Here is a 13,442-nt window from a genome sequence, read left to right on the forward strand (position 1 = left end):
CTCTGGAGGCAGCTGCTCCCAAAGTCCCCCTGGTAAAGGCCAGGAAATCTTCCAGAGCTCCGAGGTTTGACTGAAACCCCCAGGGATGGGGTTACAGCCATTGCAATATCACTCTAATCAACCAAATAGGAGCTCCTTTTCATCAACAGTTAATCACAGGACTTCACTTGTCTCTAAGTTCCTGCAGTTGCCTTGACAGATGAGAGCACAATAATATAAATAAGAAATGACAGTTTACCAAAGAAGGTTAACATAAGGTCACGACCTTTTTCTACTTGACTTCTGCAGCTTATTCATGTGTGAAAACACGCTTTTGTAGCTGTAGCCTCAGCATCCCTTACAGATCTGGACTTCTGCCAACAACTGAGCTTTAAAATTACCATTTAAAATACCATTTTAAATGGTATTTATGTTCAGAAAATACCATTTCTGCATTTTGCGATGCTCGAGTAGAACTGCTTCGCATCAGAATAAAACATGAAATGAGGATAACTCTGCATTTCACAGCCTATCTCCCTGACACAGTGGTGGCTCTGCTGCACAAACGGGGAGGTATTGGGCACACACCCATTCCCTCTCCCTTCCTCAGACCAGGTCTCACCTTTCTGAGCAAACCCACGCACGGCCCCTGCACAGGAACAGCACACGGATGCACAGGGCACAGCATCAGCCTGACAGTCCTACACTGGTAAATGTCAAATATTAATTTGTCACATTATTTGTGCAGTGATTTAAAGCCAAATCCTGTCTCATCACTCATTTCCATCAGGCACACGAGGAGCGGGAGGGAAGCAGGAGCTTTCTGTCACAATCTGAAATGCCTGCGCCAGGAGCTGCCAGGAAATATTTCTCTGTCAGAGAAGCAAACTGAAGTTCTGAGCATGAAGGCTGGAGAGTGAAAGCTGCAGAATAACATGGAGATAATTAGCTTTGAAAGGCTAATCAGGTCACTGCTCTGGCTTGCATTTCTATGGAGGTGCACAGGCCTCCAGCTCACTACATCTTGTGTCTCCATACGAGTATCCCCCACCAAAGTGAAGTAAGACCTTACAAACTACATACCCCTGAATGACAAATCCTGCCAAAAGAACCCCCAAATAGCCAGGAAAGATCTCTACAAATAGCCAGGAAATATCCCTACAGCCCTTGGCATGAGGATAGACCCCACAGCAAGGGTCTGTGCTGCCCAATGGGTCTGTGGACCCCATGGGTCTGTGGACCCCATTCCCCATGTGGGTCCAACCAGCCACAGAATCCCTCAAGGAGGAGGTTTAATCAAAGCTGATGCAATCACTATTTTAAGATTATCCCACCTATTTTATGCTGTTGTCTTGTGCATATTCATGGAGCCTTGTGTCTTGCACACACCTTTGACACCCTAGAAGGTGAAGATGTTGAGCATTGTCAGCTCCTCCAAGCTGTGAAATGAGGCCTTTGGGTCTCCAAAAAAAAACTGCTCACAAACCTCCAGCAATGCTTGATCAAAACAGCAGTGCACTTCAGCACATTGTTGGTTAGTGAATTTTATCCACTTTCCCTTCCTTAGCATTAAACAGCTACACATGGCTAAAAAAATATTTTTAAAAACCCAACAGTTCTTTCCTGAACATCTTTTCCTTTTGTCAGAAGGATGCTCTATTTTGTTTCTGAAAAACACGATCAATCTTTCCAGTAATAATGACTTGCTGAATAAGATCTGTGCTACTTCCATGCTGCTTTTCTAACAATGCACCTTATTTGTACCTTGGCTTATAAAAAAGCCCCGTACACTGATCGATCATTGCAGGCACCAGTGAAATAAAACCAACCACGAGACAAATAATGGCAGCAGAACAATAGTGCACATCTATTTAATGCCTGTGTTTAGACTAAGGGGTAACATAAAGCACAATGGTGCTATAAAGGCAGAAAGAATGGAACAACCCAGAACAACAATAAACTTGATTCCTCCAAAACCAGTGGTTAACCTGAATGAGGAGCTGTTTTACTCCTATCTGCAAAAATGACTCCTTGGAGCAATGCAGAGGCATTAATAAAACCCCAGTTCACCCCCTGGAAGTCCTTCCAGCAGCACTCAGTTTTGTTTGAGAGCTCACTTTCCCTCATGCAGTAACCAACCACTGAGTTACTCATACTGTACCACCTGATGGCCACAAGTTGGCTGAAGGTGGCCTCCTTGCAGGTCAGTACAGCCAAATTCTGTCACTGTCACCTCTGCAAAAGTTCAAGGGTATTTAGTGACACCACCACACTCACTCTGTTTTACGACTTGAGCGCTTCCAGTTCATTGTGGTTTTCAATATTTGCCTGAGGATTTAAAAAAAAAATGGCCTCAAAACAGCTAATAATATATTCCTCTGCAAATCCTGGTCAGTGCAAAAATCAAATACCTTAAGCTCTGTTTGAGTTTTTAAAGTGTCCAAAAGCTTGAATTTAAAGTGTATTGTAAGAAGTGACTTGTGCAGAAGGAACATTAATTTGACTAACTTATTTTAATAAGACTAGTCTAAAGGAAAAATTACTCTTGCATGCTAAGGATTATGATGAGTAGGACTCCTGCTTTCAAAAACCTTGGGGTTTGGTGAACTTTTATGCACTGGAAGCAGTAAGTAGGCATCAAAACACAGACCTGTGCACTGGCCCACGAGCATATTGCAAGTCAGTCCCTCAAAGAGGCAAGAGAGGTGAAGCAGCAGGGATCTGTGAATCATAAATGATATTCCTGGGCTGAGCTCTCCAAAGGCCAAAATGAAAACATGAAGGACCATAATGAATCACTTCAATCAAAATAACATAACAATCTACAGCTTATTTCCATTGCCAAGGTGGATCTCAACTGATAGGCTGCCATAGAAAATAATTTTATTGTCTTTTAGTGAAAAAAGGAGTGCAGCCAGATAAATTAAATGTTAAGATTAATCATATGACCACAGACAAGAAATACATTGCTTTATCCAAACCTTAAAAAGGAGTTGGACAATGGTAAAATGAAATCTTGGAAGAAGGGGATTTGTGAGACCCTGTGCAATGGGAAAAGCCAGAGAACACAGTTTCTCATGAGAAAGTGATAATACAGCTCATGAAAAGCTGCCCTGAGATTAAAAAAAATTATCATCTTTGATGCATTTACTGCAGCACTGAAATGCAGGGGAGGTGCAATCCAGGCCCACAGCAGAGCACACCACATGATGTGGCAGCACATCCCTGTTACCTGTGTCAGGGGAAAGCTCAGGAAGAAGGAATTGCTCTGGCCTGCACTACAGCACACCTTGGGTACCTCACACCTGACCTTCTGCAGCACCCAATGATGCACAAAATGTAATGACTCTAGGTCAGCACATCATCTGGGCTTGTTTACAGCCACTCTGTTTGCCAGTGAGCCTTTAGGAAGTCTGACCATAATTCATCATATGTTCTAACACATTAAGTTCTTGCATAAGAATGAATTTTACCCTATAATGCACTAACTAGACTTAAATTTCCCTTAGGAAAAAGACAAATGGGTTTACATAGCATGTGGTTTAAAATCCTTTTTTATTCAGCTAATCTCTAGCTGTGGAATTGTGATTGAAATATGAAAATGTATGTGTACTTTCTGATAAGAACCATTTTGCTTAAGAGACAGATGAAATACTATCAAGCGTATACATTTTCTTCAAGTTTTTCAACTGATGATGGAAATCCCATAATCAGAACATGGCACAGCCAATCCAGGTTAAGTGATAACATTTTTTTCAACAAAATAAAACAAAACCCCAACCCTTTGAAGTGTTCTTACAGTTACATCTTCATAATCCAGACATGAGAAGATCTGCGCTCTCGACAACTCTGAGCACACGCTCTTCAGCTGGCTCCACATAAAAGCCAGCATTTCCTTCCCTTTCCTAAGTCTGCTGATTCCTTAATAGCAGCGAGACATGGTACAGAGCATTACCTGCACAGGATTTTCCATCTTCCCCCAGCTTCTGGCCAGCTGGACACTTGCAGTGGTAGCTGCCGATGGTGTTGCAGCAGCGGTCGTGGCAGCCGCCGTTGTCCATGGTGCACTCGTTGACATCTGCCAGGAGAAAGCACAAACATCAGTGAAGAGTGGGCACCAACTATGTCTGAGGACAGTCATGTCTGACTGATGTGAAAAAATGAGAACGTTTCTGAGGTAAACAGCTCGGGACCCTGAAGCAACCCCAGGATCAGCGACTCCTGGCTACGGTGCTGAGCCCCTCCACTCAGCCAGGCTGTGCCAGGGGAGGTTTGGGTTGGTACCTAAACATTTCTTCATTGAAAGGATTGCCAAGCACTGGAACAGTGTGCTCAGGAAGCGCTGGAGTCACCACCCCCAGAGGGATTTAGAAGACAGCTATCATAGAATCATTACAGTTGGAAAACACCTCTGAGATCCTGGAGCCCAGCCATTAGTGGATGTGGCACTTGGGAACATGGTTTAGAGGTGGGCTTGGCAGTGCTGGGTTAATGGCTGGACTCAATGGTCTTAAAGGTCTTTCCAACCTAAAAGATTCTTGATCTCAGGTGAGACAGCAGAAAAGCTAGAAGGAAGAAGATTAAGCAGCAGAAGATAAGCATCATCATGACTTTAAAAACCACAGGCAGTTACTTCGTATTAGTGGCACTCCTCATCCCCAAGGGAGAAATGAGGCTTTTAAAAAAACCATTTAATTAGTTTGTAAAGAAAAATCATAAAAAAAAAAATTTCACAATCATGCAAGAGAGGTGAAAGCCTTTCAACTGCAAGCCTTCGGTGTTAAAGACTAAAATTTACCAAGGTTTGTTAGTCCTTTGATGAGCTCAAGTTTCACTTGACTGGTTCATTTCTGATCCTGGCTAAAAGCCACAGGTTAAAAGAAATTTTTGAGGAGGTTTCAGACTAATAAAAAGCTAAAAGAAAAGTGCATCACAAAACACCAACTTTTGCTAAAATATAGCTGAAGAGGCATAAAACCACTAAAACCACCTCATTTCTCTACAGCTTTGGATTCAACTTCAAATGATAATTTCTTTGTCCTCAGTGATACTGAAAAACACTGGCAGGCTATAAAGAAATAAACCAAAATTCAGTTATCCCAGAGCTACACAACAAACCAAATCCTAACTCGCGTGAAGCCAGCGAGGCTCTTCTCGATTTCACGGGAATGCGATTCCAACAGAAACTTTTCCCGGAGAAAAACACTCCCCCCCTCCTCCCCTCCAAAAACAAACGCCACCAAAATAACAACGCGCGTCTGCTCGCTTCTCCTTGGCAAGAGACAGGGAGAACATATGACAGGAGGCAGATTTTGGATGTGTTCCTCCGAGCTCTGGGAGGAGGCACGCGAGCGCTCGGTGTTGCGTGGAGAGCGGCGCGCGGCCCCTTCCCAGCGGTTTACTCGATGTGGTGATAAACAGTAACAAGCCACAAAATAACCCAGCTCCACAGCTTCGACTTCTATTTACACTAACAGGATTGAAAACTAATAAAATCCCCCTGCTATTTTTATTTATGTTTTTTTTAAACAAAATTAAGGGAAGAACTGGTTTATTCTTTAGGACCAACCATGTTATGTGACCTGGCGTAAAATATTGACTGGGTGAGGTGGTCTAGGATCTACAGCCCATTTTTTTAACACCAGTGTCTGTATTTTGAACCAAATTATTGGAACGAAACCTTTCTAGCTGAGGAGCTCATCATTATCCCCTTGATTTCACCAGGGTATAATCCATTCGGAAGCGTATTGCGCTGTTGCATGCTAATATATAGGAAGTTTCTCCTTTGATTGCAGAGTTTTCCTGTTAGCAATTAAAAATCTTTTCCTTCCTTGTTCAGCACAAAAAGCTGTCCAGCTATTGGTGCTGTGTGACTGAAAACCTCATTTCCTCCTTCCTTCTAACCCTACCTTCTTGATGCTCTGTCCAGGATTTCTTTGTCTCTGCCTTAATATTTGTTTTCATCTTTTGATGAATTATTTTCATGTATTTCTTTGCTGCTTTTTACACCAGAAACCCAACACTCTTTCTGTTATACTCACAAAACCTGACTTTCCATCTCCACGTGCCTTAAAGACAAACACCTTATTGAAAGCTAATCATCATAAAATAAACTATGATTTAATTTCTCAGTAAAGACACCAAAAAAAAGCTTTTTTGACACAGCTTTATTAGAGAGCAATCACACTAGAGGAATACACTGAGTAGGAATAAATCTCACCAGTTTTAGCCCTAATACTATTAAAATCTGCTCTCTAAGCATCTGTATCCTTTGCTGTCCTGTCTCCTGTTCAAGACCTTCTCCACTGCCTGCTTTCTGCCAAGCTGTTTTCTGCAACTCCATAATAAAGGTCAGATGTTGCCTCAGTCCAAAGAAGCACAAAAATAAATTATCTGAATGTGAAGTAATAAAGAATGTGTTTTACATTTGTAAAAGGCCGGGTCATAGAGCGTTTACAAGCCACAATCAGCTGTTCCATATTCCTAAAACAGAGTAGTCAGGATTTTAAAATCTGATTACAGCTTTCCCTCTGAAAAAAAAAAAAAAAAGGAAAGTTAAAATAAACTAAACAAAAACAATTCTGTCAAATGATAAATTTCTGTCTGCTTTCCATATTCAATGTCACTCAAGGTCGCAAATATATTTTGCCTTTTGAATAGTGAGCAAAATGACAGAAAATTTCTGACACGTAACAAGTCTGCCACGTTAGGTCTGACAAAAGTTCAATGTTATCAAGCCTATCAATCCATCTGTAATGACATGCTGTAGGCACTTCAAAAAAAAAACAAAAACCAAATGTGATGTTTGCTACAGCAATGTTTCACATTTATTTATAGAGCCAATGTTGCAACACAAAAACATTATCCATGGGACATACTCAATGTGAACCTTCAATCTTGCCATGGGAAAAATAATTGAAAATACCTTTCATCTAGATTAACTCGATATTAACTTTATATATGATCTGTCTAGCATATATGTGTGGGGAAAAAAATACATAATATATTTTGAATCCAGTAGTATGTTAAAATATGGATTGTTGACATGTGCCCATGTCCCACACTCCCTGCACTCATGGTATTATAGACAGAACTATGTGAAAAGGTGTCTTTTCCCCAAAATCTTATAAAATACTTGATATGGAAGGGAACATACCTTTTTTTCATTAAGCAGACCACCTTTGCCCAATTAACCCTGCCTAGGAACTATATGCTAAATGGAGAAGGACAATTCCAATCCCTTCACTTCTCTGTTCTTGTTAAAGCTATTCCATCTGAAAATGTCACACATCCTCAGCTCCAGGGAAAACAGCCCTTCACCAAGTTTTTATGAAAATGTAAAGTGACTTCAGATTTCCTACAAATAAATGAAGGTTTTATGTAAAAGCAGACCCTGGACAAAGTGGTTTTCATTGGTAATTCCAGCTTGAAATCTAACAGCAGTGACCTGCTCTATCACTAGCTTTCAAAAGTAGAAAGCAGATGAAGAAAAATCATTCTGAAAAGCAGAAATAGGTGTTGGCATCAGGGCAGAAGTCTCCTCTCCACTGAACTGCTGGTGAGGGCTGCAGCTCTGCAGGGTCTGCACCTGGAGCTCAATTCAGCATCTTTAAAATCCAGTGAGGAATTAAACCTGTCCTGAGCACAGCACTGGCCAGAGCTGGGCAAAGAGAAAGCACCTGCAATGACCAGGGGCTCAGCTCAGCAGCAGGAAAACCATGAAGTGAAAGACCATCTAATTTTGGCAAGTTTGTATGTTTAATTCAGTGGAACACAGCAGTTAACTCACTTCCTACAGCTTAAGGTATTTTTATTTTCCCCACACGACAAGTTTAATGCCATATTCATTAATATAAAGACTAATTTTCAAGATAACAAAAGGAATCTCATAAGTGCCACACAGTATTTAAAGCCCATTTTCCAAGCTTCCTGTATTTATCAGCTGCATATGAGCAATAACTTTGTTCATTTAAGGCAGCCACATGCAAATTTGCCATGCGGGCGCCCAGTTTTGGGGCTAACCCATGCTCTGACCCGTGAGCCACTGACTCCAGCACGTGTCAGAGCTCCCTGGACTTGAAATAAATCACTGAAGTGGAATAAAATCTGTAAAATCATTGCCATTGTTATTGCAATCCTGCCTGAACAAAGCCCACCAGCACGGAGCAAGGAGGGGATTTTGATTAGTTTAAAAGCGTTAGGGGAACACACCCTGCTTCAATCGGGGTCACAGCAACCACAACACATTCATTTAGAGGGAGGACAACATCTCATTAACAGCACTTGGGACCTTCTCCTGAAGACTGTGATGAAGATGGGCTGATTTCAGGAATATAAATGTTAAATATCTTTCAGAAAGCAGTTTGATTCCTCTCTCTAACAGGCACTGCCAGCTCATATTGACTTTTATAGCAATTTAGAGATGTAAATTCCTAACTCAGAATACAAAAATGCTGTTGGGCAAAATAAACCAAACCAAACCAAACCCTCATAATGGTTAGGATCAAGTCTAAATACAGTTTATCATATGCACCTGAAATGCTCCTATATGCATACTTTAGTATATCTTAGTGTCTGGCACTCAAAGGTGTAGAACTGCAACTATCTGACAATTTGCTTTTATAAGGAGGTATTATAAGCAAGTGTCTGCAAATCACAATGCCCATTTGACAACTTCTCATACATTGATCTAAATAATTTGATTCAAGTTTTAAAAAACGCTGAAGATCAAAAAAAAAAAGTACCTCCTTAAGTTTTACACACTGTTTTTGTTTTTTTTAATTACAGCTTGGATGGTCTGCCACAAAAACCATATGCCTAAAAAATCCTGAAACCTGAGAAAGTTGATTTGAACTTTAAAGGCCACTCACTGCTACAATGCAATGTACACATGCATACATATCAAAATTGCACATACACATAATGAAATTAACATATACACTGGACAGGCTGCCAGGCACAACACTTGCACCCCAAAGACTGCATTTGTCTTTTGATTTCCTGCAGAAAGCTTTGCAGCAGTTGTCTCTGAGCAGTAATTGTCTCTAAAACATAAATTACATACATCACTTCCAGCACTAACCATAAATTATCCGCCTGAATAGCAAACAAAGCTGCTCGTTCTGATAGTCAGCACAGCCCTGCCCGGGTATTGATTAAGCACTCTCAATGCTTTATTAGGTTTTCTTCCCCCACAAAGTCAATACCAGGATGAATATTTCTTCTTGGGCTGTTATGAAGTATCGTAAATCTGAGTCATTATTAACAAGCGCCTGATTAGTGGAGCAAACTTGTCGGAGAGTTTGGCACAGGCTCCTGGAGCCTCACCTCCCAGCAAGCACCCATCACTGCCACTGGCCCTGCTGGCAGCTCTGGTCCTTGTGCTTCCACAAGTTATCACCTCCTTTTTCCAATTTTTATTTTTTTTAATTAAAGAAATTACAGCTGCACTCATTGCTCTTTATCCCCATGTCACATTCCCATATGCAGAGAGCATCCATCACAGAACGAGTATGTGCATGGCCCCTGTTCCCCAGAGCTGGGGGGCTCTGCCATGGTTTGCTTTCTTTTCTCACTGTGGCACTAAAGCATTTCATTTAATTCAACTTAGATGCAAAACCAAAAGCAAACAAAGCTCCTTGTTAAATATACTAAGCCAGCATTCATTTCTCCTTATTAAAATAGTCATCTGAAGAAATAAAAAAACAAAACCAAACACATTCATCAATCATTTGCACTTGCTCACATTAAGAACAACTCCTTTGAAGTCAGAATAAAATCCTGTGGGGGGAAAACACAGGCTCAAAGTTTAAGCAGGTGAAACCACAAGCTCTTGAAGCCCAAGATGCTGCTGTGTTAGACTGGACCTGCAGCTCATCTTGTGCCACTACAGGGAACACCCTGTACCTGCTACAGGTACAGAGATGGCCCCTTCCAATCCAAGCCCTCCTACACCACAGACCAGACTCAGTTCTGAAACTGGCACTTAAAAGTCCTTTTAAAATCTCTGTCCCTGGTCACGGCAGTCCTCCATAACCATATACATGCCTGCTCACCTTTTAAAATTTTTCTTCTTTTTTATTCCTAATGTCCTGCACATTGATGACATTTTGCAATGACTTCCAAAACCAAGCTGTTACATGAAAAAACACCAGCTTTGATATCTTTCTCTTTAGAATTCTGTGCCAAGCAGGAGCTATTTCCTAGAAGTGAAATGCAGAATGGCCTAGATTATGCCAGAAGTTTTCCTCTGTTCACTAAACAGAACTAAACTGGGAGGTGGAGCTGGGAGAAGGTCTGTCAGAGTACAATGAAACCCTGTAATGGTGCTCATTTTTAAACTATGTTTTCCCAGCCAAGGTATGAATAATGCAACCAAACAGCCCAGAAGATCTGAATAAAGCGACAGCAGCCTAGCGGATGCTAATTGGCAGCAATTGGCGCTGATTGTGGAGTGCGGCTGGAGCTGTGATTACAAACAGAGCTGACGCAGCCAGCCCAAACCTCAAGTACTGCTGCTGCAATTAAAGATATTTTATCAAATTAGACAAGTGTTTGCCTTTCCCTGCTATGATGGTTATGAGCAAAACATAAAAGAAAGCCTGGCTGGCGGCGCGGCACCTTCCCCACTCTGCCGAGGTGAGTTCCTTTCTGCTTTGACTTTTTATGCCACAAAATGGAACCCTTTTAGAAAGAATTCAGGGCTCTGCAGTGCCATCCTTAAAAGCCCTTGCTTTTGTCTAGAAGTGCTTTTGCCCTAAAAATGCAGTCTCTTTGCAGTGTACCTGACTTCCAGCCCCGACAAGTGCTGGTTATGCACACACAAACACGGAAAGGCTTTGAACTTCCCAAGTCTGATTTCACAATGTAAGCCCTTAGTATTTTTGCAGGCAGGTAAACACTCTTCAAACATCATTTCCAAGGCAGTGACTATCAGTGAGGCTTCAGGGCTCTTAGCAACTGGATTGATGTTTTGAGTGCTAATCCCCAAGCACAAGCCCCACAGCTGACTCCAGCCAAGCCATGTCCTGGTGCCCAAAGGAGAGTTCACAAAATGCACCTTGAACTCCAGACATGCCTGCACCCTGCTTCCTTCTGCTTTCCTCAGGGAGGAAGTCACTAAACCACTTGGTCATGAACTAAGGCTGGCTCTTTGCTAATATTTTCTGTTATCCCAAACCCTCCTTTCTTGCACCTGGATCTCAAGAAAATTAGCATGAACTTCTGCCTTTTCTCCAGTTTCCTGTAAACATCTATAAAGCAGGTCAGCAGAACTGAATTGCAAAACATATAGGAAAAAAAACCCCATGTGCTGGGTCATTTCTGAAAGCTTAGCATTTACAGTAATTTTTACTGACTTTCATGGGAACCAAAAAAAAAAAATAAAATATGAAGACTATGCAAATATATGGAAGTTTTCAGGCCAAGAGAGCTGGAGAGTGACAGCCTGTGTCATATAAAAGTGTGAATAACCTGAAGATACCCATGGGTTAGCCAGGGCCAACATCTTCAGGGCCAAACACAAGCTCAGAGACCACAGCACTGGCATCAAAAAGGAACAGCAAGGAAGCAAAGGCAGCACTTTGTGTACTCTGCTCAACCTGTACTTTTAAGGGATTTATGTCAGGTGCTGTGAAGAGCACGGCACTGATCCAACAGAGCAATAACAAAAACCAGAGATAAAGATAGATGTGCACGTTGGTGCTGCCTTTGAGGCTCCCCAGGATGAAAGGTGAATGAACAATTTCAAACAGAAATAAATGCCTGCTCCAAGTAAAACCTGTAAGGATGGGTCAGATTCTACCAATTTAGTGGTGGCACACCACGTGCAACGTGGGGTGTTGGGAAGCTCTGCTGTAATATTACTCAAAAATCTGTGTAAACAGCAGCAGTCTGAGTTTGTGTCAGCAGGAGTGTGAGAGGATGAGCACGAGCCAGCAGGATGCAGGAACAGGGAACTGAGGGCTGCAGGAATGGCTTATCTAGAAATCAGCTTCCAAACATTCAGGGAAAGGACACAAATCACAACTTTAGCTTCTAGCTGCAGAAGAGACAACAAAGCAAATTCCTGTTGGAAGTGGAGAATAAAGTGTTTATTCCAGCTTTGTCCCTGTCTTTACTCTGTCCTCAGAAGAACTCATCAATCTGAGCAAGAGAAGGTCTTCTTCTGTCTACACTAAATGTGGAACAAATGTCTCAAATCCAGAGTGTCCTTGTGTCCACTGCAATGCTGTGGGAAAGGGACACCTGAAGCACTCCACAGCCAATTTTGGTGCTTCAGTCCACACCAGGGCAGCTCTCCCCTGGTCCAAAGCAGTCCCTGAAGCTGCACTGGCCAGGACTGCAGGTGATCAGTGATGGTGCTGCCACGAGGGAACCCCCAAACCAGAAAATGCCAAACCCCTCCCTGCCCACAGCCCCCTGTGCAGGACCAAAGCCACAAGCCCAGAAGTTGCTGCTTAACCTACAAACAGGCTGAGTGTTACAACAGTATGGTCTGAGCAAGCTGACAAATTAGGCAGCTTAAATTTCAGGGCATTCCTATTGTAATAAGCCAGTTCCTTACAAAATGTGCTTTTTCATAATATAATTAACCCCAGCGCTAAGCATGTGAGCAAATGAGTTCATTTTTCACATGAATAATGGAAACCATTCTTTCTTTTTCTCTCTTCTTTTCCTAAACCATTACGAGCAGAAATGAATATAAAAAATTTCTCAGCAGAGAAAAGATGATGTGTGCTGGCTTCTAGTTTAGAATAGGAATTCATTATGGACATTTAAATGGAAGCTCCTACTTTCCTTCCTTATTTTCTTAATATTTGTCCTTGCCAGTCTAATCCAAAACTTTGCTCATCATCAAGATCTAGCCTGGGATTAGATCAAACAGCCTCTGCTATGGCCTAAAATGGGTTGAATTTCTCTTCCTTCCCATATCTTCCTGAATATTTTCTTCCATCTTTTGTTTTCCATTTCTAGAAGATCTTCCTAGCAGTCCTGTGGGCAGAATTACTCACTGCCCTGACAAAAATCCTGTGCTAACTTTAAATGTAAACTCACTCCACTTCCTACTACAGAAAATAACATTTCTGTCATCATTCCCTGTGTGCCTGAAACACAACCACACAACCAGGTCACTCGTTCACAAGAGACACAAATGGGAACTGGTTATTCAGTTTACAGGAGTGTAAGAACTGGCAGAAGTGTAAGGCACAGTCACTTCTAGAAACTGATCTTGTGCGTCAAGGGCAAAGCAACCCATGGGAAGGAAAAAAGAAAAAAGAAAGATTAAATCCTCATCAGTCTCATCAGTTTAATTTGTAAAGAAACCCAAGGGAAGTCATTATTCCCAGACTCCATTGCCTGATTTGTCTTATGAATTCTTCCAACTTCTCTGACACCAACAGGTGCTTGTTAACTATTGCTTACTGAAATTGCTGCTGACTGGCCCTGCTGAAAGGAAGTCC

General features: G+C 41.8%; 1 protein-coding gene across 1 annotated transcript in view; it reads right to left on the minus strand.

The window, feature by feature from the left end:
* Positions 1 to 13,442, minus strand: part of LOC132331896 (multiple epidermal growth factor-like domains protein 6) — a 188,383-nt gene that overhangs the window by 85,852 nt on the left and 89,089 nt on the right. The window contains exon 5 of the mRNA XM_059855817.1: positions 3,935 to 4,057. Coding sequence (XP_059711800.1) covers positions 3,935 to 4,057 — 123 coding nt within the window. The remainder of the gene's footprint in view (positions 1 to 3,934; positions 4,058 to 13,442) is intronic.

This window comes from Haemorhous mexicanus, chromosome 10 (assembly GCF_027477595.1).
Source record: "Haemorhous mexicanus isolate bHaeMex1 chromosome 10, bHaeMex1.pri, whole genome shotgun sequence".
NCBI classification, from domain to species: Eukaryota; Metazoa; Chordata; class Aves; order Passeriformes; family Fringillidae; genus Haemorhous; species Haemorhous mexicanus.